The sequence below is a fragment of the Anolis carolinensis genome, chromosome 3, assembly GCF_035594765.1.
Source record: "Anolis carolinensis isolate JA03-04 chromosome 3, rAnoCar3.1.pri, whole genome shotgun sequence".
Lineage (NCBI taxonomy): Eukaryota > Metazoa > Chordata > Lepidosauria > Squamata > Dactyloidae > Anolis > Anolis carolinensis.
The window spans coordinates 243,656,966-243,682,230 of NC_085843.1; the positions used below are offsets into that span (position 1 = coordinate 243,656,966).

General features: G+C 38.8%; 2 protein-coding genes across 5 annotated transcripts in view; one reads left to right on the top strand and one right to left on the bottom strand.

Annotated features, from left to right (window-relative positions):
- ankmy1 (ankyrin repeat and MYND domain containing 1) overlaps nucleotides 1-19,338 on the top strand; it is a 52,445-nt gene extending 33,107 nt beyond the window's left edge. The window contains exons 12-18 of one of the 3 annotated variants that reach the window (XM_062976530.1): nucleotides 2,448-2,579; nucleotides 3,724-3,837; nucleotides 6,514-6,679; nucleotides 8,534-8,591; nucleotides 9,440-9,591; nucleotides 14,649-14,699; nucleotides 17,660-19,338. In XM_062976530.1, coding sequence (XP_062832600.1) covers nucleotides 2,448-2,579; nucleotides 3,724-3,837; nucleotides 6,514-6,679; nucleotides 8,534-8,591; nucleotides 9,440-9,591; nucleotides 14,649-14,699; nucleotides 17,660-17,868 — 882 coding nt within the window. In that variant the 3' untranslated portion in view covers nucleotides 17,869-19,338. The remainder of the gene's footprint in view (nucleotides 1-2,447; nucleotides 2,580-3,723; nucleotides 3,838-6,513; nucleotides 6,680-8,533; nucleotides 8,592-9,439; nucleotides 9,592-14,648; nucleotides 14,700-17,659) is intronic. The other 2 variants (XM_062976531.1, XM_008106318.3) reach the window with 2 other exon arrangements.
- A 2,242-nt stretch (nucleotides 19,339-21,580) lies between these two features.
- gpc1 (glypican 1) overlaps nucleotides 21,581-25,265 on the bottom strand; it is a 265,310-nt gene continuing 261,625 nt past the window's right edge. For both annotated transcript variants that reach the window (XM_062976532.1, XM_062976533.1), the window contains exon 9: nucleotides 21,581-25,009. In XM_062976532.1, the coding sequence (XP_062832602.1) occupies nucleotides 24,786-25,009 (224 nt within the window). In that variant the 3' untranslated portion in view covers nucleotides 21,581-24,785. The remainder of the gene's footprint in view (nucleotides 25,010-25,265) is intronic.

The following is a 25,265-nucleotide window of genomic DNA, read 5'->3' on the forward strand; positions in this document are numbered from 1 at the left end:
AGCTGCTGTAAGAAAATTGCATAGACTGACTACAAACAGAGGCACAACTATGTGGCCCAAATGATTCATTGGACCTTATGCCTCAAGTACCACCTCCCAGCAGCAAAGAGCTGGTGGGATCACAAACCTGCAAAAGTATTGGAAAATGAGCACGCAAAGATACTGTGGGACTTCCGAATCCAGATTGACAAAGTTCTGGAACACAATACACCAGACATCACAGTTGTGGAAAAGAAAAAGGTTTGGATCATTGATGTTGCCATCCCAGGTTACAGTCGCATTGACGAAAAACAACAGGAAAAACTCAGCTGCTATCAGGACCTCAAGATTGAACTTTCAAGACTCTGGCAGAAACCAGTGCAGGTGGTCCCGGTGGTTATGGGCACATTGGGTGCCGTGCCAAAAGATCTCAGCCGGCATTTGGAAACAATAGACATTGTCAAAATTACAATCTGCCAACTGCAAAAGGCCACCCTACTGGGATCTGTGCGCATCATCTGAAAATACATCACACAGTCCTAGACACTTGGTGTTGTGATGGAGTCTTCAAGTAGAGATGCTACTAGTTGTATTAGAAGAGGCAGGAAAACTGCTCGTGAGCAAGACTCTGATGAGGAGCAACAAAGGAAGAGAATCCGGGAAATACTTATGGAGCCCTCTGATAATGATACCTTTGGGGGTTTTGAAGGGGATTGTGGGACTGGGAGTCAGGAGGATGGGATGTCATACTCTGGGAGTCATGTGATGGATTGGACTAAGGTTTAGGAGATCCGGGAGATTCTTGAGGAGCCCACAAGTAGTGGTACATTTGAGGGATGGCACGGAGAAGATACAGATGGATCCTGGGGAGTTATGGGTTTGGATAGAAGGTGGTCTGGCTGGAGAGATCGTAGAAGGGCTTCAGCTGGAGGTGGGGCGTTGGTTGACTCCAGCTCTGATGAGGATTTGCAGCAGCCAGCTGTGGATGGGGCGTTGGCTGGCTCAAGTTCAGAGGAGGACTTGTAGATAAAAGTAAGCTTGTTGCTAATGTAACTTTGCAATCGGCAAGATGTTTTGTTGGGCGCTTTTTGGGATCTCTGTTTCAGAAGACGTGTTTGGAAGACTTCTGGGACGTAAGTGTTAACCCGGGTTTTTAGTGGCAACGGGGGCTGGCATTGTGTGGGTTTACGCTGGATTGTCTTGTGTTGGTTTTATGGATTAGCTGCTGGCTTGCCTCCGTCGCTTTGGCTCTTTGTGTTTACCTAATAATAATAATAATAATAATAATAATAATAATAATAAAACTTTATTTATATACCGCCCTATCTCCCGGATGGGACTCAGGGCGGTTTACAGTCATAAAAGCAACACAAACATTACATAACAACATAATACACATTATTAAACAAAGTAAAATAATACAATTATAACAATAAATCACACTTACATGACCAGATCAAGGGGACGGGAACCATAAACCCAATATATTAAAATGTATCATTTTAGGCTAGGGAAATCTTGTGCAATATATTCAGGCTCAGAAATCGGCGGTAGTCCAATATAATTACTCAAAAACCTGCCGACACCACCAGGTCTTCAGTTCCTTACGGAAATTGGATAATGTAGGGGATTGCCTGATCTCTTTTGGCAATGCATTCCAGAGCCGGGGGGCCACTGCCGAGAAGGCTCGTTCCCTCGTCCCCACCAGCCGCACTTGAGACGGTGGTGGGAGCGCGAGAAGAGCCTTCCCGGAAGATCTCAAGGTCCGCACTGGCTCATAGGAGGAGATGCGATCACGGAGATACCTTGGACTGGAGTTCGGTGACTGAGACTTCTTCCTGACGGCCTGGACTGGAATTCGGTGACTGTGACTTCTCCCTGACGACTTGGACTGGAACTCGGTGCCTGTGACTTCTCCCTAACGACGCGGACCAGACGCGGCAGCTGTGACTTCTCCTTTACAACGTTTGGATTGTGTGAAGAGGTGAGCCTGGCACAGCAAATACAGAAGAAAGAGAAATGCCTAGTATGGAGCTTGGTGCTACCACAGCAAGAGGAGAACAGAGACTGGATTCTTACCTACAACCAGTTCTTTCTATTTAGCAATATCAGAACTCAACTTTGATTTTTTCTGCATCCCAAGAGGTTGAACTAGATGACATTTGTGGTGTCTTCCAACTCTATGATTCTATGCTTCCACCTTGGCCACCCTTTCTCTTACTTTGGGATTGTGTCAGCCTCATATTTTGCTGCCAAAGTAAGAACAAGAGCTCTTAATTCTGCTGTGAAGCTTCTCCATCTTGCAGTGTAGCATTGTCTTTCTTTTCGTCATGCTCGTGCCGTGAGCAGGCAGTTTAAGAGAGAGGACAAGAATTCTGGAAGTTTATTTTTTTAGTCTTAGATGATATTGTACTGCAAAAATGTTTGTATTAAAGCATTTTTTCCTGGGCGGGTTCTTTCTTTCTCAGGCAGCGGTTGAACTTCTAGCTGGTGGAGCTGATCCAAATCTCCGGTTAAGCCAGGCTATTGGAAGTGCCTTGTGTGCTGTTACTAATCCTGCATATGAACAAAATCGATCATTTCTAAACAAAATTACTTTGGTAAGAAAAATGGAACACGTGATACTGGTTTCCCAAAGGGTGGTATGGGTGGCAACAGCAAAACAAACAAACAAACAAACAAAAACAACAACAACCTCCCCCCAAAAAACGGGGTAATATTAGATGGGGACAAGGTAGTACAGATAGATCATAGGGCCGTAGCATAAAAGAAGAAGAAAAAAAGGCGTAAATCAGGGAACAGACTTTCAGTATTGCAGAACATGTCCTTTGGAGTGATGAGAGATCTTTACTTCAATCCAGTTATTAGTTGCAAGTAGAGCACACCTATTGAATCAATGGGAAGTTTAAGTCAACACTTACATAAGGTTTCTTGATTCTATGGGTCTGCTCTACTTGGGTTAACAGTTGAATTTTGTCCAGAGTGTGCTGTTGAGCGAAATGAGAAGAAGAGGAAGGTTTAATAGACTGAAGGTTTAGAGTGAACTTTGGTGGTACAGAGAACTCTATGAGCAGCTGCACAAGCAGAGGAAAAAGATACCACAATAGTGGGTTAAAAAGAAATAATTTAAGTTCATATCATAATAACAGCAAAAGTACTTCAATGGCTAGATGCCTATAGTTCTCTAGAGTATTTCTATCTATGTCTATGCCTAAGTCCCATTATTAGTCTCAGTTAGAACAGACGCAAAGAATCAATGAGACTAGTGTTGTGTTGATTTGACAAGTCCTGTTGGTTAAGTGGATCTATGCTTGTTGGGATGAATATGTGGATTTTGCCCCAAAGTAGAAATCATTGAACTGTAGCTCTCAGCATTCCTTATCATTACTTGTCCTGCCTAAGACTGTTAGGCTTTGCCATCCAACAGCATCTGGAAGACTGTGTTATTCCTACCCACTTCTCATTTAACCCTATATTTAGAGATATATAAAAGTCCTGAAAGTCACTTTATTTATCCCTGATCTAAAGAATTACTGACTGAGTTAAATTATATAAATCCAGATATAGAATGACAGCTGGCTGTAGAGAAGGATTTCATTGTTAAAATAGGATTTCTTTATTTGACCTCCATATTGATGCTCTGTACTGGTTTGGGTATACAGTATCCACAGGAGAATGACAGTATGAAACTTTTGATGTTCAGCATTTGTTTTCATTGAAATACTTTGTTTTCTGTCTCCCTAGATTAATACTCTACTAGCAGCCGGTGCAGATATGTTAATGCCGATTACTATTGGGGACGAGACAAGAAATGCAGTGGGAACAGTAGTGGACTATACACATAATAAATACTACCAGGTACAATCTTAATAGTCGTAGTAAAGTTAATTACCTGTTTCTGTTATCAATAAAGGCATTCAAGTTAAAGGCTGCAGATTCTCTTGATGCTGTAGTGCAGGGATGGGCAACTGCATCAGTAAGTTTGTGGATATTTTTCAAATTTGTTTTGAGTGAGAATTGAACCTGCAAAAATTATCCAGATATTTGGGTCTTTGTTTATTTCTCTCTCTCCAAGACAGTTGGTTGTAAATATTTCCTTGTCAAGTCTCATGTTCCTGGAGGTCACACAATTCCACACTTGCCTTAGCATCCCTGCTCATTTTCCTGAGAGATCAGATCCAATTTTCAGTTGACCTTTTACTTCAGCAAAAATTTACAGAGATCTAAATCAGCAGTTGTCCTTTGGGGAAAAAAATGAACCCATACTTCAAATGAAAATCCCTCCTTATAGTATGATATATTATGAATAATAGTCATTTTAGAAAATCAGTGGTTGAAGGTAGTTTAAATTTTAAAGCACCTCTAGGGCAAGACTAAAGTGTGACATTAAAAGTATGTTTGCATTTTGGAAGTAGCAGTATTGGTAATATGTGTGTGAGCGCACTAATTCACTGGCTTACAACAGCTGTGGATGAGGAATTTAAATGCACACACCCTGAGCTCCTAACTAAAAATGGATTCCTTGAAACTGTTATTTGCATTGAGATAAAAAGCTCCATTTAGAACTGCTTTTTAAAGCACACCAGTGTCATTGAAAATTATGGTGTGGTGTTTATTTATTTAGTGTATTTATACCCTATCCTTCAAGCAGGAACCCCCAGTGGCACAATGGGTTAAACCCTTGTGCCGGCAGGACTGCTGACCGACAGTTTGGCAGTTCAAATCCGAGGAGAGTGGGTGAGCTCCCCATGCGAGGACATGAGACAATCTTCCCACAAGGATGATAAAACATCAACATCTGGGCGTCCCCTGGGTAATGTCCTTTCAGACGGTCAATTCTCTTGCACCAGAAGCGACTTGCAGTTTCTCAAGTCGCTCCTGACACACACACACACACACAAAATTCCTTCAACCAGACTATGAACTTGAGATATCCATTCAAATACTGAGAAATGCCATGGTCTTCAATGACTCCTTATTTCCCTGAAAAAACATGTCTTGCAATTTGACTTAAGGAAATTTAACTAATTCTTGCTCCATGGCCACTTTTCTGCCCAAATCTTGCAACACAGAAGAGTATGAAAAAGAGATTTAAAGGGTTATATGTGCTTTTTAATTTTTTAATTTACATTTTGATTAAGATTTGGTGATATTACTTGGGAATCAAACTACTGTAATTACAGGGGGTAGACAGTAGATAGTTTGAACATGGAGATACCAGCAAAAAGTCTGTTCATGTAACCCATGGGCCCTGTGAAATGACATCATTGAACTGAAACAAGGTTGTTCTTCCATTGAAAGGTTTGTCTTACTTCATTTCTCGCCCTGATGTTCACCTATTGATTAATAAAATACATCGTAGAACTGGACGGCATTGAAAAGGAGACCATGACTTGGCATTTTAATCTGTTAATTGATTTATATGTGTTTTAATTGCTTATATGTTTAGATTATTTATATTTTGATGAGATGTGTTTTATTGGGTTGTTGTATGTCTTTGGGTATGTTGTATGTTGTATGTGTGGCCATGTTCCAGAAGTATTTATATTTTGATGAGTATGTGTTTTATTGTTTACCTTTTATTGTTTACCTTTTGCTGGATTTGTAAGCCGCCTTGAGTCCCCTCAGTGGTTGAGAAAGGCAGGGTAAACATGAAGTAAACAAACAAACAACTAAATAAATAAAAAACTGGGAGTACAGACTTGTTCTTCAATTATATGTTTAAAGGCATATGCCCAACCCTGCACACATGGTAGCAGATAAGGGATACCGATAATAAATCACACCATGCATGAATGTATAGGAAAATGGATGCTGCTTTTGCTTTTAAACATGTACATCTTGTATTAGGAAAACGAGTAAGAGCAACACAAGGGAACTAAATTCTGTTCAATAAAAACAGCAGCAATTTAGTGCACATTTCAGTTTCAGTGCCAATCCTTTCGTACTTACTGCTTACTTGTTTTTGTCTTGTTTTCAGGTTTTATTTTATGTTTATTTATTTATTTATATTTTGTGGAGACGTCTCTTAATTTTCTCGCTGGCTCATGTTTATCATTGATTACTGAGTTTAGTGAAATACACTATTTAATTGATGAGTTATCTGAATCCACACTGCCATATATTACAGTTCAAACAGATAATATGGGATTTTATTTAGGGGCCTCAGTCACAAGGTAACTATTAAGAACCTCATGTCTCTCAAATAGCTTTTATAGTCACAATAATGCTACTTTAATTGTAATTGGGTTTAAATGTTTTTAATGCTTAATATTTATTTATATCTTATTTCTGGACGTTATTATGCTTTGTGTGATTTCACTATTATTTTGTTGGCTGTCCCGAGTCCCTTCGGGGAGATGGTGGCGGGGTAGAAATCAAATTTATTATTATTATTATTATTTATAGTAAATAAACAAATGTTTCATGCTGATTTTCCTACACCATTTTCAGGCATCTTCCTTGCTAATACAGTAAGAAAGTCAGTTTTTTTTCTGATGGCATTGTGGCATCATGGGTCCTTCTATATTGCAGGATAAAAGAATGCTACATACTCCCTACCATGCTCTTTCCCCAATAGAGCGGGAAAATTATAGCTCTCGTCGAAAATTGCTTGAGTTTCTGAGTGATAAGCTTCGGGAGGCTGTCATCGCAAAAGAAAAGCAATGGGACAAAGAGGAACTTCGTAAAATCAAGTTTGGTGAGTGTGGATTAAACCGTCTGTCATATAGAGCTGGTACTAATTCTAGATTGAGATTAAAATGTTTAGTAATGAAATATTAATGTCTAAATATGCTAAAACATGAGATGTAAAAGTATTGCAGAGGCTGGATGGCCATCTGTCGGGTGCTTTGAATACGATTTTCCTGCTTCTTGGCAGGGGGTTGGACTGGATGGCCTCAGAGGTCTCTTCCAACTCTATGATTCTATGATTCTCAGGAGGGATTCTTCATAGAATCATAGAATAGTAGAGTTGGAAGAGACCTCATGGGCCATCCAGTCCAACCCCCTGCCAAGAAGCAGGAAATTGCATTCAAAGCACCCCTGACAGATGGCCATCCAGCCTTTGCTTCTTTTAGTACTGTCAAGACTTGATGTGGCAGAGGATGGAATCCCCTTTGAATCCCACCGCTGCCACCAATTTATGTAGGGAGCTGAGGTGGCAGAGAATGGGGTCCCTCTTTGAATCCCACCGCTGCCACCAAATAATGTAAGGAGCTTATGTGGCAGACTATTGGAATCCCTTTTAGAACCCCTCAGCTTTGCCACCAATATTGTACAGAGGTGAGGTGTCTGACAGGAATGTGTGTCAGAGATGGAACCCTTTTTGATCCCACACACACACACACAGATACCACCACTTAATAAAGATGTTTTATGAGAGATGATGTTAATTAATGATTTGTTGATTATCTTCTTCGCTGCCACCAATGGAGACGTCAGGCAGATGGTACTGGTTCTTATGAGCTTTCTCTATTTGTTTTACTTCAGATGTTGATGTTACTTAACTTAATTTAGGAGTATGACAGAGGCTTGATTTGAATAAAATCAAAACAAGTTTATTGCAGGTACAGAGCTTGATGGTTTCAGATAACTTGGTAAAGGCACTTCGCTTAATGGTTACAAACGATTATGAGGTGGTTAAACTTTCAAAAATACTTCTTTCTCTGGATTACACTAAACCCTGATCCTACTGGATCCCCTGGGATTAATGTTCTCTAATCCACAGACTCTACAACTGACCCTAGACAAATCACCTAACTTGCCTAGTCTGGTCTAACCTAAATCTGACTCAAATCTTTCTATTTAAGCCAGTCTGATTCTCCACACAAGGATCAGATCCTTCTCTGTGTCTAGAGAATCACCAACTCCTAAAATAAATCCTTTTATTTTAGGCCTGACTCAAATTCTTCTGAGTCACCCTGATTCTCTACCTGAGAATCAGTTCCTTCACTGTGGATGGAAATCACAGACTGCTGGGTTTTAAAACATTCCCCTTTCCAAGCGGCGGTTGGCTCCGCCCCTGTCGCTATGGTAACGTGTTCTAGCACTCTAAGATGGCTACCTTTCCCCATACATATCAATTCAAATACTCACCATTTTAAACTTAACCAAACCTGACTGTTTAAACAAAATCAAATACACATATCATCTATAAACAAAATACAATTATACACTTCTTCACAAGTACATTTTAAAAGAATGTACTAAGTGTTTTCAACTTTACAGTTTTATTTGCTTTTTATCTTTTTAAGTGTTTGATTAAATTGCTGAAATACCACATTTATTTTCATTTTCATTCTTTGTATGTTTTCAGTTGCATTGTCCTTTTTTAAACATTGTACGCTGCTTAGACTCCCACTTTTAGGAGAAAGTCGGGATGCAAATAAATATGAAATCTGGCTGGGCCTGTTCCATTATTGCTGTTAAAAGATTAAATAACTTTGCTAAAAGATTTGAAATAGCAAAGAAACATTAGATCAAAGCTCAACATTGAATCCAGTGTTACTTTGGTTTTAAGTCACTTTTTCTATTTGTGTTTATTGCCATACAGCAACGAAAAGGAAATCTACAGTGGGAGGAGGACTCTTGTCAGAAATAGATGCATCAAAGTAAGTTCAGTGCACTAAAATATAACTCAGTTCACATTGTCTTTAATAAATATAATCTATGCAATTATTTGTCTTGTTATTGTACTGTCCGGAAGAACATCTTTTAGAGTGGGAAAATAGTGATCTCTCTCAGTTCACAAAATGCACTTTGTTCTTTTTTATATTTCCTTGCCTTTTAGCTTTGTTTATTTTTGCAACATATATTTGAACATTTGTCAAAATTTTGGTTAATTCTTGGGCCCTATATCTTCTGTGTCTAGTTTGTTCTGTTAATGGATTTCTGCACTACTATACTCTCACATTGATGCTTTGACACACAGATATGGTGTGAAAATTATCAGTTGTTGTGACATTACTAGCATTGAGGCTTCCCCCTCTTCTCTGATTGTTCAATTAAATTTGGGGATGGAGGAGCTTAGAGTGAATTTAAAGCAGATCATATCTAAGATAAAAGTTTTGAAAGTAAATGTATACTTTTTTTTTAAAAAAAAGAATAAAATATCCAAGGAAAACCTCGCTATTTTACACTTTTGTGTATTTTTATACAGTGGAGCCTTGGTATCCTTTGGGGCATAGTACAGTAGCATAGTAAAATGATGTGCCTTATATAAAATGGACAAAATCAAGGCTTCTCTTTTGGTCTTTTAAAAAAAATTCAAGCCTTGGATGGTTGAATCCATGGATACAGAATCTGGATGCAGAGGGCTAATTGCAGTTTAACTTCTTATACTGATAAGTTAAATTTCCCCATTTGTTATTATCCACAATAACTTGTTGTGTTAATTTTGAACGCATTAACGCATGCAAATGTCGCTGACGTTGCTTTTTACAACATTTCCATGTTGCAGGCTGCCCTTCTTTAAATATTGCTACCACTGTGGGCGATCAGTTGGTGTGAATCTCGTACCTTGCGCACGCTGTTTTGAAACCTACAGCTGCAGCAAGTCCTGTAAATTGAAGTCTTGGAATGAACGTCATAAACGAGAATGTCTACAGGCAGGTAGGATGGGTTTTTTGGTGATATACACAGTGCAGATTGCAGAAATGCTGGTTAGCTGGATGGTATGTCAGTAGTGGGACCATTATGTTAGTTTCACACAGTGATCAGTGCTTCTAAAATATAACATTGCTCTTTGTTCAATACTATCAGCAAAGTCTTGAAATAAAACCAAAATTGCTAGTATTATAAAAACTTTGCACATGTTTCAAACTTGTCTACATGTAAATGGTTTTTAAAAAAATAAATAAAAATAATTTACTAATCTGAGCAATAAGTTTTCATCCCTCCCTTGCACTAACCTGTTCTCTCAGAAAAAAGGATGTCTCTCTGCATGCTTTACTATTTGTATACAGTTGTCAATAGTTGTAAAGAACATGAAGGTTCTGCCAGTAAGAATGAGTTTTGCAGTTCTCTAGAGGATCCATATAATATGACTGAACTGTGGTATGTTTTCCCAGTGCACATTAAGGGTTCATGGGACTTCAGATGTTCCTTTTGCTGGGAAACCTACTGGGGAAATGAGTTCTGTTATTCACTGCAAGTTCTGTTATGGAGTCAGTCATGAAAGGAAAATTGAATAAGAAGAAGCTGAAACATTGGAGAAAATGTGAATAATCCAATTTTGCTCAAGTTCTTTTTTATCCACAAAAGACAACTCGGTTACTCATTATTTTGGGAAACTACATCAAGTTCGGGAATTTCCTGGAAGAGTGGAGATGTAATTTGAAATATGGATACAACTCAGAGCTGCAATTGTGCAAGTGTTTTCATCTGTTCTATGAAACTTGATGGATTGTCACCTTGTCGTGTTGAGGGGGCTTGTGTGTTCCAATGAACCTGCGGGTGTAACCGTCAGATTCATATACTCCCAGGCGGGTTCGCAGAGGAGCTTCCAGACTGAGGACAATCCGAAAACCTGAAGACCTCAATGGCGGATCAGGCGGAAGACAACATGGTACATGTTACAACAGCTATGAAATCGGAAGAAGGCTGCAACAGATTGAGATGCTACCCTGTTAACCATGCCACTGGTTGGGACCCTCATTCTGTGAAGACTGTGTGTTATATGTTCGGACTATATGAAAAACTGTTGTGCATGTTGAACAATTGAGATCCATTCTAAATGCTGTAAAATGGCATAGGAGATACATAATATATATGATAAAATTCCCATGATTCTATAGCATTGAACCATTGTTGCTAAAGTGGTATCAAACTGCATTAATTCTATAGTGTAGGAACCCTCTATACCAGTGGTTCCCAACCTTTGGGCCTCCAGGTATTTTGGACTTCAGCTCCCACACTTCTTAACAGCTGGTAAGCTCGCTGGGATTTCTGGGAGTTCAAGTCCAAGACACTTGAAGGCCCAAAGGTTGGGGACCACTGCTCTATACCCTTAAATCACCTGGAAATATGTCAGACCACTGCAAAATGGCCTAAACACGCAGCAATTTACTTACCCATATTTACTCGAGTCTAATGTGCCATCAAATCTAATGTGCATCTCAATTTTCAAAACCCATAAGTATTTGCTGGTGAGTGTAATGAGCATCAACAAAAAGTTTCCTCTTTGTAATTTGGCCATAAAAGGTGCCATTACAGTGGCTGCTTGCTTATCATTCCTTCCTTATAAACAAAAGTGTTAGAACACCAAAATTGTCAACAATGGACAAGAAAACCTTGGGGTTCACCTATGCTATATAATGGATCCACTTTAACTGCCCTGTCTCAATTCTGTGGGGTCATGGGGGCTGTAGTTTGGGATCATGGGAGCTGCCAAAGAATGCTGATGCCTCACCAAACTACAAATCCCAGGATTACATAGCATTGAGCCATGGCAATTAAATTAGAGGTGACATCTAATTTTGGTAACATCCTGAAGTTGCTTCCTATTTTGCTTTGGCTCAGCACTAAGATTACTATATCACACAAATCTAATACACACCCTAATTTTGAGAAGGTAATTTAGTCAAAAAGGTGAGCATTAGATTAGAATAAATACGGTATTTCTCCCCACTGCCACAAACAAAACATTCCTGTCCCCGAATAGCTGATTTCCACCTTAGACCATTGCAATTGGAGTTTACCTTCAGGCTACTGGAAATGTATTAGTGCTGCCCATTGATGGGGCATGGTTTGAAAATAGGTGGATTTCTTTAGTTTTGTTGCTTGCTTCTGTGTTCTTGCAACATTTACCTATAATGTTACCAGTGCTATAGCACTCCTTTTCAGAGCAAACGAGTGACTTGCTATGTGAGCTATATATGGCCTGCAGTGTAGGACATTTCTGAACAAAATTGGGCTTGGGGAATGCATGGCTAATTAGATTCCCATTCCAGAACACTTCTTAGGTAAGTGATTAATTAGAATTGGAGAAAGCTGCTTTTCTGAGCCTACTTTGCACTCTTTGTTCCAGTAGAGGCCATGTCTATGAGAAAGTTGTAACATCTTGGAATGGTAGGAAGCCACAGGATGAGTCTTTCGACATACACATTGCTTGGTTCTTTATTCTGTCTTTCCAGTGTACTATAAATGGTCAAGAGTGTGATCAATGACTTGTTTACTCCTGTTGTGGATTCTCCATGGTGTGCCAGTTCTGGATAGTAACACCCATGTGGGAACTTTAACATTGAACTAGTTCATTGTATATCTCTGTGAAAAGATCTTTACTCAGGTTAAATCCATGGCTCATACCCAAAGTTTGAGCAACTTTTTCTTGATTCAGCAGACTACTGACAACCATTTCTGCATATCAGTAGCACATAAAAGTGTCAGATTTTCTGCATCATTAATTCTCAACCTATTTTTGTATAGTATCCACTCCTTTTAAAAATGTGTTAAAATTAAACTTAACATCTTTTTAAGCTCCTGACAGATAACGCATTTGTTACATAGGAAAGGATGTAGAATTTAACACAAGAACATTGCTCCTTGCTGCATTAATAATAAATAATAAAAATAAAACTTTATTTATATACCGCTCTATCTCCCCAAAGGGATTCAGAGCATATTATCCTCTCTCCAATTAATAATTTGGAGTGCATCCAAACTGGTTGTTAAAAACAAGCAAGTTCCAGATGAACTTTTTGTTCATCCTAGAATATTTCCTCTGTTGGTGCTATGATCAGAGATTTTTTTTTATACAACCTCCCCAGGTCAGTTTGTTTTAACTTAGTTTTTTACAGAGTTAAATAGATGAGTTTAGCTTGTTGTTTGTCTCTATTGCCTTGGACCTTCCAATTCTCTGTATGAGGTTTTCCGAAATGTTACAAAGGATGTGTGTGTATCTTATCTTGTTTGGTGGGAAGAGGGGGAAGGATCTGAGAGAGGGAACATCTAAACCAAGGAAAACATGCACACAGACAAATCAAGCACAACTCTCCAAGAAGAGGAAGGAGTGAGTGGAAGAAGAAACATCTACGTGCACCTGAGATTCTGGGAATTGAGGCCACTTTGAAAGAGAAAACTCAAGATACTTCTGTTTTGTTTATGGAGCAGTTATATGCAGAAACAAATAAAACAAAAAGTCATGGAAACGGTCAGTACTTTCAGCCAGTTCAGATAGCCCTTAGACTGAATAGAGGTTCTTTTTCTTTCTCCAAGAAATTGTATGCAAAAAAAATTTAAAATAAATAAATCGGGAATTCTGAGTGAAGTTTGGCACTGGATTTGGGGAATTTCGCTTTGTGAGAATACTGACTGAAAAGTGAAGAAAAAGATATAGTATATAGAGAGACATCTTATTCTCCTGGGATCCGGAACACAGGAAATGACAAGACTTTAATCCACAGAATTGAACATCTGGAGTTGAAGGTTACGTGGAAGACAGAGAATGTTCACGTGAAAGGAGAAGTTAGAATTAAATTTAGGACCTTGGAAAAGGATTTGTGCTCTCTTCAATGGATTGCCTGTATATATGTGCAATATGATTGTTCTAAATGTAAACAGGGTGTGGTTTTCACCATTATATGCTTTTTTAAAAAAAGGTTCTGTTTAGTTTTCTTGAAATCTTATCACTGGAATGTTGGAAAACATGTAGCGTTATATGATCAAAAAGACAATATGAGGACTGGAAAAGTTGGCACAAAAATTCATCATTTGGAGGCCCAATCATGGCAAAGATTTGCCAAGCTTTCAGAGACTTAAAACAGAGAAGTGTTCATTTTCAACATGGTAAAATAAAAAAAAAATCCCAGTGCGTTTCCACGGCCAGGTATCCTGAATCTTAATCCATTGCTGGAACAACTATGTCACGCTGGTAGAACGATACAAATACAAAACAAGGACTGAGAGAGTGTGATCCAGTCATAGGATTATAGAGTTGGAAGAGACCACAAGGGCCATCCAGTCCAATCCCCTGTATATATGAACACTGTTCTTTATTAGCAGTAAATGATATTTTGAACTCACACATTTATGTGCAGGAGAAAGATGTAGAATCTATTCCTGTACATAAATGCATGGATTCAAAAGAAGTGTGCAGTTGTGTATTTATGTTGTGATAGCTTTTATATTTATGCATTGTTTATTTTATGTTTAGCACTGGTAGTGCTTCTGTGAGCTGCCACAAGTCCCTTTGGGGAGATGGTGGCAGGGTATAAATAAAGATGATGATGATGATGATGATTATGTGAAAAAATAAATTCTGGGTGGAGTAATTAACTTATGGTAACATTTTACCTTAAAAAAGCTCATGTTAAGATGTGTTAAGATATTTTGAAATGAAGTTCATTGTTTATGTAACCATAACCTAAGGACATGTAATTTGTGTAAATACAAATTGTGCATACTGAGGATTTAAAATTGTTATTTCGGTTTGCTGTGCTATGCTATGTATTTTGAAATTATGTCCTAAAGCATACTTTAGAAATGTACTCAAAATGATCAGAATCTTTGTAAATGTAATCAGTGCAATAAAATAAATAAAAATTTATTTTCAAGACTCTGTAGAGGTTACTGTACATGCCTCATTTATAAAAGGCACAGTTCCTGGTAATACTGTCTCACTGTTGACAATTCTGAAATGTCTTTGCACCTTGTTTTATTGCTTGCAAAAGATGATGGATCGCCAGTTGAGTCTGATGACGAATTCCAATCACAGGTGTTATGTAAGTAAATAGTCGCCCTGTACTCTTTCATGGGAGGTGGTGGGGGGGGGAGAGTTTCATTTCTTTTCTAGCATTTCAGATAATTGATCATTGTATTTTTCTTTTGAAAAAACCTTGTGTTGAAACGTATGTTTTTTTTTTTATATTGGGTTAGTTGCTGTTGTCTCATTTCCATATTTTGCTGGCTTTATTGTTTTCCGATGTTGGTGTTTTTATTGATTTTTTTAATGCTGTAAGTTGTCATAAATAAAGCATAGCTCTGTGTTTCTACCTCCAGGAAAGGTAAAAGTTTTTCTTTGGAACTATAATTGACTAAACTTTACCTATACAGTATCTAAAGGTTTTTCCAGATGTAGACGTACACAGACTTCCTCAGAAATGCAGTGTTCACTGCTTGAGAATGGGGCCTATGTCTTTACAAGAGACAGGGGCATCTTGGATTCCAAAAGGAGTTACTTGACAGCTGCTAATAGAGTTTAAATTTGACTGTCCCTTTTCTTAACATGGCCAAAAAAAAGGGGGGGGGAGCAAGTGGCCTCTTCCTATATTGTGATCCCTGCAGATGAACTTAACAGCAACAGAAATATCTCATACAAAATATAGGTCTGTGACTCTGGCACTGTCACTTTACTTGTCTTCTGTATAATTTTGACCTCTTTTGCGGTTTAGAAAACTTGCCTGTTTTGTGCACTTGGGTTGGCCAGTAATGGTATCATTCTTTTGTGAATTCGTTTTGTTTTCTTTGTTCTTCTGCATGACTGTATGTTCCTCTGCCTCTGTATTATTTAAAGCACTTCTATTGTAGCCCTATATCCTCCAGTGTATTTGCCCATTAGTGGTGTTGCAATTGTGTGATTGGACTTCTAGAAAGGGAAAATGCAGAATAGAGACAGCATCTTCTTCAGATTGACTTAATGGGGATATAAAGGGGATACTGTTTTTTGAACCTAGAATTCTTTTCCAGGTTAGATTGAACTAGGCAAAGGAGACAGTCATATATTCTAGAAACTAGTGTATATATCTGGTGTTACTTGGATGGTGGAAAGGCTGCTTACCACCTGCTTTCTCCCTTCTCCACCTCTGAGAAAGCCTATCTCACATGTCTCCATGGAAAAAATTGTTCTTTCCTTCCTCCATTTCCCTCATACAGTTTCTCCACTGCCCGGATTATCTGGCAGTGTAGATTTATGTAATCTAGTTCAAAACAGATAATCTGGGGTCAGATCCTGGAATATAGGGCAGTGTAGATCCAGCCAAAGTTAGAACAAAGGAAGTGATTCCTGGACCTCCACATAGTGCAAATTAATACTTGGTAGTCATGTTTCACTTTTACAAGTACTAAAGCAGTCCATAGCTGTAAGATGTAGCAGTACTGTAAGGTTGACTAGTATCACCTGTTATTGCATTGGGCTAGAAAATGAATTCTTTAATGTTATTGGCAGGAATTGGTAGTTTAACTCATTGCAATAAATATAGATAAGGTTGATGTAACTTCTTTAGTTTCAGAATAGACCATCGGCATTGTAGAGAATGGGAGGGAGTTGTTATCACTGACATTCCCAAAGCATATTTTGTTACTTGATCCTTCAAAAGTGGCCTTGTGTCATTCTGAAATTGTCCCCCTCCCCTAACATGGACAATAGCTTCATAAAACATTATCTGGTGGCAGTGGAAATCCAAAACTTCAGGTTGGAAAAAGTTATTCTAAAACTTGAATTTTCATCTTATAATTTATTATGTTTACACTATGAGATGCTTAAAGGGAGGAGTATGTTGGCATGAAAGAGTCCCTCTCAATACATTTAAAGGACACATGGCAAATACTAGCCATTAATGGCAAGGAAGGGAAACTACAGAAAGATAGCTCCTCTTGATGAAAATGCAGGTGAAGAAATATTAGGTTCCTTGTTAATAAGCCCAGTATCTTTGCCCTCACTTACATTCCTGCCTTAGTGAGCAATTGGACAGATTCTTCCTGTACACTTTCCCATTATATCCCCATTAGAGGCAAAAGAACTACTCATTTGGCCAAGCAGAATATATTTGCATGTGCCCAGGAACCTTGTAAAACATGGGTATTTGGCATTTGAATTGTGATTGGTAGTAAAATGTCTAGTGTGTCAATCATCTAGTCATATGGCAGATACGGTTAAAATATAAATTTTCCCCTCCAAAGTTATAAAATCCACAGCAGACTCCATTTTACGTCCTTCTGTTTCTCCTTTTAGCTGTGTAACTCAGCTCATTGCTGGGCCCTGTGATTATTTGTGTGTGTGTATTCTTTACTAAAACTAGATTTAACTTCTTCCCACTTCTTTTATTCTTATGTGCAAAGTTATTGATGCAGAAGAGATTTACTGTGCACAGACACAGAAAGAAAATGTTTTGCTCATACGTTTTCTGTGTAGTATCTGCTTGTAAACTAAGGACTCATGGTTTATGGGACATTGGTTGGTGATATTGCTCCTCACATCATTAAAATGCCACAATGGAAGTTACACGATTTTGTTTGTATATTAGCATGATTCTGTTGGATAGACATGGACTTGGAAATTGGCATTGCAGAGCAATGGCAAAAGTTTTCAGACAGTGGTTTCTGCAGTGGTCATATTTTATTACCTTGTTAGTACACTTCTACATTCCAGAGATGTGAACTTGGGCTTTTTGGACTTCCATGTTAAGTAGAAAAGGAGATGTAAGGAGCATCTCAAGACTAGACTTGGATTCCCTCAAGGGAAATAAAGGTGTAGGAGTAATTTCATGGGGTAACTATTGAAAGGCCCATGAAAGGGAATTGGCAGATGGGGGTCATTTAAAACAACAACACACCATGCTTTGAATAATCCTTTTATTCCCATCCTCTGTAATTTAGTACATTCTTGCATAGAATTATCATAAAATTATCTCTAATTATCTGCCTTATAAAATGCCAATTGTATATTTTTATAATCTCTCGGCAGCGCGGCTGCGTAAGCAAAAAGGCAGAGGAACTTCCCCATCGAAAAAGGGAAAAGAAAGCAAGGAGGCAGCACTCGGCAGACATAAAAAAACGTTGGATGAGAGAAAGCTACAAGAAGAGAAGTTCAAAGGAGACGGGTCCCGACGAAAGCTTGAGAAGAGTAGCAGTGTGGCAGATCTCCCTTATACCGGAAATTATAGTTACATTTAAATGCCGTTGCTTTGTCCTGATGTAATTAGGTTTGGGAAATGCTATATAAGGAAGGTAGGAAAAGATACCAAGAAGGTAAAACTGGAGCAGTCTTATTGTATATGCTGAAAACCACTTACTGTGGTTATAAAGCAATGCCCAGTAATCCCATTCATGGATTAAGTACTGAAATGTCCAGCTTTCCAAAGTCAATTCGATACAGTTATGAAACAAATCCTTTTCACATTGTAAAAAAGAAGAAGAAATGTATCAACAGTTCACCTGACATTGGTTAGGGATTCTGTGGTGTCTTCTAAAGCAGGAGTATAGGATTGGAAAGGTCTCCTGTATTTTTCAACCACTGTGCTATCTCCCTAGTTATTCAACCTTTTGGCATGATATTATATATAAATAGGGTCATCTGTTCTTGGTTGTTGTGATAGTCACTATAACAGACTTTGCCTGACAACTGGAGATACATTTCCCTGGAAATACAAGGTGGTTGTCTTTTTTCTCTTTGTGTTCCAAGTTGCGCAGTCAAGAATACCTATGTAGTGGTTCTCAACCTATGGATCCCCAGGTGTTTTGGCCTACAACTCTCAGAAATCCCAGCCAGTTTACCAACTGTTAGGATTTATGGGAGTTGAAGGCCAAAACATTTGGGGACCCATAGGTTGAGAACCACTGACCTATAGAGATGTAACTATTTTTGATTGAAAGTACATTTGAACAGAAAGTGGGTGGGAGAGAATTTTTTGTAGATTCTGTAGGGATATAAACAGATCTGATCCAGTAAGGTCCTAGGCACGTTCCGTTCCCAGTCCTTAATCCTGTGAATTTTATTGACTTCAGGATCGAAACCCTGCAATATGAAATACCAGGTTTGAAAGCTCTGTGCTTTAAATTCTCTACCAGTATGAGAGACATTACAGAAGTTCATTTGAAAAAAATTGATAAGTGTTATTGTGTTGTCAAAGGCCTTCATGGCTGGAATCACTGGGGTGTCGTGTGGTTTCTGGGTTGTATGACTGTGTTCTAGTAGCATTTTTTTCTGATATTTCACCTATATCTGTGGCTGGCATCTTCAGAGGATCCTCTGAAGTTGCCAGCCACAGATGCAGGTGAAATGTCAGGAAGAAATGCTTCTAGAACATGGCCATACAGCCCGGAAACCACACAACACCCCAGTGGTATTATTGGTTGAAGCCATTATTTTTAAGAGTGGGCTCAGCATGTATGCTGCCTCAGCAAATGTGGATTGATGACCTGTGCAGTTACTGGTCCCACTGATCAATGCGTGGGGTCAGCATGCTTCTTTATGTTTGCAACTGAGTGTTAAACAAAGTGAGCCTAGAATTTCTGGACCACAAACTAACAGAGTTGTCACGCCGGAGCCTGCTGATTGTGGTCCCAAAATGGGCAAGCATGTTGTTTTGTGTCTTATAATGCAATACATGTTAAATGTTGCAAAATAAAAATGCATTTATGAAACAGTATATTCTTGCTCCCTATTTTAACAGTGGCTATAAAACCAAAACTACAGTTATGTTTATCTTTCTCTACAGTGCAATCTACTTAGAAGTAAGCACTGTTGATTTTTATGGGGATTTCTCTCAAATGGGTTTTGATTGCGACCTATGTAAGTGTTGTGTTGTGTGAAATTGTGTCAAAGAACAGCAATTTCCAAAGCAGCATTAAAGATTCCTTTTAATGTGTTTCTGTGTGAACACACACTCTTTGTTTTTGCCCCAAATCTGGATGCTACGGTAACTTCTGATCACTTTTGGCATAAGGGAGGAAATGCATAAAACAAAGCAAAACACAGATCAAACCCCCTTCCGTTTTTGAGGAGATATGGCTTATAGCAGATTGTAGGAGAGAGGAACAAAACCGATCCCCATACTGCATGCCCATTCCTGGTATTTAGAAACCATTATCTCCTGCATCTACATCAAGCATGGGCAAACTTCAGCTCTCTGGTAGGCTATTAGGAATTTTGGGAGTTGAAGTCAAAACATCTGGAGGGCCAAGGTTTGCTCATGCCTGAGCTGCACAAATCTTTTGCATGGGTCTTCATTTATAGATATAGAGTGGTTCACAAAGAAATGTGCCCATTTGGCATTCCTAGTAGAACAATGCTCATGCAGATTCTGGAATTTCCAGAAATTCATTTCTTGATCTGTTATCCTCTGTCATGAGTAGTGGGCTAGAGTTGCTTCTTGAACAATGTCAGGTATCTGAACTTTGTTTTGGGAGGCCCTTCCTGTCCTATTTCAAAGGTGGGTCAGACTGGGGGAATTTCCTCATTACATGAAATCCTTGTGTGCACTGGAACTGGGCCTGTACATAATTGTGTTGGGTGCAGAACTAAGCTACTGGATGCATGCCTGTTTTTCCCACCGGAGAATCTTGTGCTCTGAACTGGGATATTACAATCCAGCACAATCAACATTGTTCATTGAAACAAGTGTAGGAACAATGTGTTGTCGAAGGCTTTCATGGCTGGGATCACAGGGTTGTATGTTTTCTGGGCTGTATGGCCATGTTCCAGAAGTATTCTCTCCTGACGTTTCACCCACATCTATGGCAGGCATCCTCACAACCTCTGAGGATGCCTGCCATAGATGTGGGTGAAACGTCAGGAGAGAATACTTCTGGAACATGGCCATACAGTCTGGAAAACATACAACAACCAAGTGTAGGAACCTTTCACAGTTTTGTCCAGTTCTCTTTTTTGCAGGCTCTTTTAGTATACTTTATTAACAAGTAAGCAAACTTATTTGAAAATGATGGCTGAGTCAAATGTGGTGCCTTCTTTCCCTCTCATCTCTGTATACGAATCATTAACCATGTGAGAGCTCCATGTGGTGGGAGTAACACAAAGCTCTGAACCCTGTGCTAGCCCGTCCACGCATGGCTGCTGCTTGGCTCGTAGTATTCTGTTTGCAACTGAGCATAAAACAAAGCCAGGGCAGAATGTCTGGGCCACAAGCCAGCAGAGAGTTGTCATGCTTAATGCTGGTGACTGGTACTCAGCAATCCTGTATATACATACGCTGGCATGCAGGCCAAAATCTTATGTAAAACACCACTATGCATGCATGCTGATGTCCCACAACTTTAAATCAGTCTGCTGTGATGATAGTATTCTGTTAGAGGGAACGCAAAATGTGTGCATCCAGTTGGCACAAATGCATGTTTTTCACCAGGCATCCAGACCATGTATAGAAAATGTGTGTTTTTATATCACATATACAAAAGATGCTATGTGAATCACCAGTGCCTCCTAGTTTGAGCATTACTGGGGTTCTAAACACAGTGGTTCCACAATATTTGCGGGGATGTGGTTTAGGACCTGCTTTGGGTATGAAAAAAAATGTGTATCAAGTCCCATATTACTTAATGGTAGCTATGTGTTCACATTCACATTGTTGCCGTTTACCAATATGAGTCAAACCATGGTTGTTGTTTTCATGGGTCTGGATTTCATGGATCCAGAGGCCCATTGCATAGTTATACTACAGACTATGCTCAATGAAACATAGACATTCTTGTCTACATTCTTTGAGGAGTGGCCAGTACCTACTGAATAGTCATGCTGATTCTGGTTGTGGAACATATTTTGTCAAAGATCTTCTCCAAGCTATTATTATATGAAGGTTAGTGCACATTTTAATATACCCAATGATAGCCTGGTTAAGTTATATAAAAGCAAAAGAAATCAAACAGTATCTTGTTGCAAGTGGCAACCATCTAGATTTAAGTCTCCAGCCTTTTTTTTATTTATACAAGGATTCAAAGAACATAGTTCAACAGTGCAAGATAGTTACAAGTACCTTGGTAACCAAAAGAAATATATAAATGGCCAAGTGTGCCAATAAGTGAGATAAATCTTAGCTTATCAGATAGAACTGCTTCTTCTTGTTGTTTTTGAAAGACCAGGTGTATTCTAAATATATCATACTTTGAACTCCCTAACAAGCCCACCAGAAAACAACAGGTTGTTTGTCATTTGTAAAGGATATATATTAGTGCTCTTAAAGCCTCTATTAACCCTTGCACTCTGCTGAAACATATTATGGCACAAAATAATATGTTATACATCCACAATTTTGGTTTCTAGTTGACAGTTATGCATGGGGCTTGGGTGCGAAGTTCCTTTGTCCAGCTACTAAATCTGCCAGGATACATAAAGACTATGGCTTAATGCATTTAAGCCTTGAAGTAGAGTACTGCCATTTTGATTTTACAAAGGAAAGTTTAAAAAAAAACTGCAAAAGATTTTAAATCTGACAAGCATGAGATATAATAGCACCTATTGTTGCTTAGACTCAAACTACATCTGACAGCAGCAGAGGTGTTTAAGTCTGGGTCTTTCCCATTGTGTATAACAGCAGAGGAAGGAATGGTTAGACTGTAGAGTAAAAGTGGCATCTAGGCACATGGAACTCAGCCTGCTTCCTTCGCAAAGCAAATTTCCCAACACTGTCAGCTTTTTGGTCTGGGAATCTTGTTGGAGGAATCATATGATAGAAGCTTGAAAAAGTTTGGATTTTTTGGACCACAGAACCCAGGTTCACTTGGACCAACACAGACAGTGGCCCTCCTGGCAGAGGGATTTTGTAGGTTGTGGTTCAAAAAAGCAACTTTCCAAGATCAGAATGCCTGGGACTATATAAGTGGGCCATCTGTTCTCCTTATGTGCATACTGCTTTTGCTCCAACCATTTTACCCAAATGAAAACATTTTTCTATTTTAGATGTAATTTTGGCAGGCCTACATTTTTAAACCTGACACACTGAAGGCATTACACATAGTTGGGGATCTTAAATAAGGTCCTGGATTGTGTTAGTTTACAGCTCTCCAGCAGGTTAGCAAAACATTTCATTAATGGGTAAGAAAACGATAGCTGTTCCATTTTCTCCTGAGTTGCACATGACAGTTTATTTCTGTATACAACACTATTTGATTGTGACAGTCCACTTTTCTGGTATTTGAGCTTACATTCAAAGGAGGCAAGATGTTTGCTTTTCACACCTCACTTGTATTTAGAATTATTTTAAGAATGATTTAATTGAAACCCAGAATAACTAGATTGACAAGATTAATAATGAACATGGACATTATTCTCATAAGGGCTTTAAAATAATTTGTGCAAAACATTTGGGAACAAAACATCCAATAGCAGTGCTATTGGAATCTGCAGTACTGATTGGAGTGAACTGAAAAGTATTTTTCCGTGTGCTGCAAAGAAGCCAATGGGACCAGGAATGGGAAAGCCAACTGAATTAATTTGCATGCTTACTGTTTCACCATTTCTAATGCCATGGTGCTTGAAATGCTCCCCTTATGTATAACTGAGTGTGCTTTTTTGGATGCTGTTGATAAGAAACACAACATTTGTCTTTGATGCAAGACACACAGTAGAAATGTTTCAACATTTGTGCAAAGCCTATATGATTTCTTGAAGTAAAAATATGTTTTCACATACCTTTAGCTTCCCAACAGGAAAATCACAACGTGAAACAAACTGAGTTAACAGTTAAAGTTCACATCAAGAGCTTTCCATCATTCGGTCAAAGCAACAGAATTACCTTAATATGCTAAGTATTTTTGAAGAAAAGAAAATATGCTTATGGGTGTAAGGTCTTCTAAGCAAAACTTACCCCAACAGAAAAATATGTTATCTCTTCCTCATTTCAGCCAACCTGACATCAAACAATGTACCTGGCAATTATTTTAATAAAAAAGAATCTGCTGAAGTGATGAGATTGTACTATAAAAATGGTTACAAACAACATAGGATCAATTCTGCCACACAAGGTGAGAAAGGGTAGCATTTGGTTGATTTGAGTATGCAAATTATGGCTTTGGTTGGCTTGATGTCCATCAACGTAATTGATGGAACTATAGGAAGGACCAGCAGTCACTTGAAAAACTGATATTACCTCCAAATACATTTTCCAGGGATGTTTGATAGTATCTAACTGTTCCCTGGTATTTTCAATTTGTCACTTACAGGCTTTGCTAACAGGACAAGCAGTTAATACACACAACCTCACAAAAACAGTTCTTTGCATTATCCCTTTGGTAAGAGGCGACTATTGTCCCTGTATATAATAGGAAGATCTTCAGCCACAGACTGAAATGAAGCTTGCCCAACAGTCTCCCATGCATATTTCTGTCACAATGTTGCATATTACAACTCTGTATTGCATTTTACCAATTTGATTGCTACTTTCAGAGGATCGTGCAAAACCAGTCTCATTCCAGTTTACTTAGATATAAGTGAAATATTAGGTGGTTTTAATTACTAATGTCAGCAGACAAAAGTATTCACGAATTAAAAGACTCACCCCACATCCCTGGAGAATGAATCCTTTTTATTCACTGGATTTGCACAGAAAATGTAAATCCTGGATCAAAGCAAAGGAGGGGCCCTTTGCCACTGGCTTAATGGAAAATTATGAACGGCCACCTCATGACAGAATTCCAAAAATCCTGAAATTAAAAAGGTGTATTGTTCTAAACTGAAGTAGCACAGTCTTGGCTACAGTTAAATAAGAATTTGAGATAAACTTGCATATTTTATTGCAGTCGATAAAAATGATATCGCCTTGAGGGTCATTTGTTTTCCTCCCCATTAAACCTTTCTGCCAAGATCCTTTGTATCCCCCTGGGTACCTCTTTGTGGCAAATTAATGACTTTTTCTCTTTCTTTTTTCTTCATAATGAGGTACAGAAAGAAGGGCCCAGCATTTGAAAAGACCAAAAATAAAAAAATAAAATAAGACCAGTTCTAGCACTGCCAGGTTATCACAAACAATCAAGAACTTTTTATCTCCCTCATTTTGCCAAGATGAATTAAATAAGTCCACATTTTTGGCAAATTTGAGACCTCAACCACCACAGTCACTTTTTGAGGCTGCATAAACAAGTTATCGCCACAGGTATTGCACTGCGGCCACAGCCAGAGTAAGTGATAAAAGAAAAGAAGAAGGCCGAAGTATGCTGCTGCTGCTGCTGCCCCCAACACCTTGTCCGGACAGCTTAGGCATGGCGTGTATCTCTGGCAGCTGGGTGCTGCTAGTCTTGGACAGTCTTTTGCCACAGACGTCATCAGGACAGCCATCGCCACTTCCAGAGCCACTGATGTCATCACCTATCCAAGAGGAAGTTCAGAGAAGGGCGGTTGGTATTAAAAGCACAGTCTTGGGGCAAACTATGACACATCACAACAGCATGTTGGAACATGCTGCTGAATGAAGGGATAAAGAATCAGATATGCGGAGCTCTATCCAACAATGCTACTACTTCATGGCATGTCTTGCTCCCAGTGTTGCCCACAGTGGTCACTTGCAAGAATGTTGCTGAAGGAGGAGTTTAATAGGGATAAAAGAAAATCCTGAATTGATCCA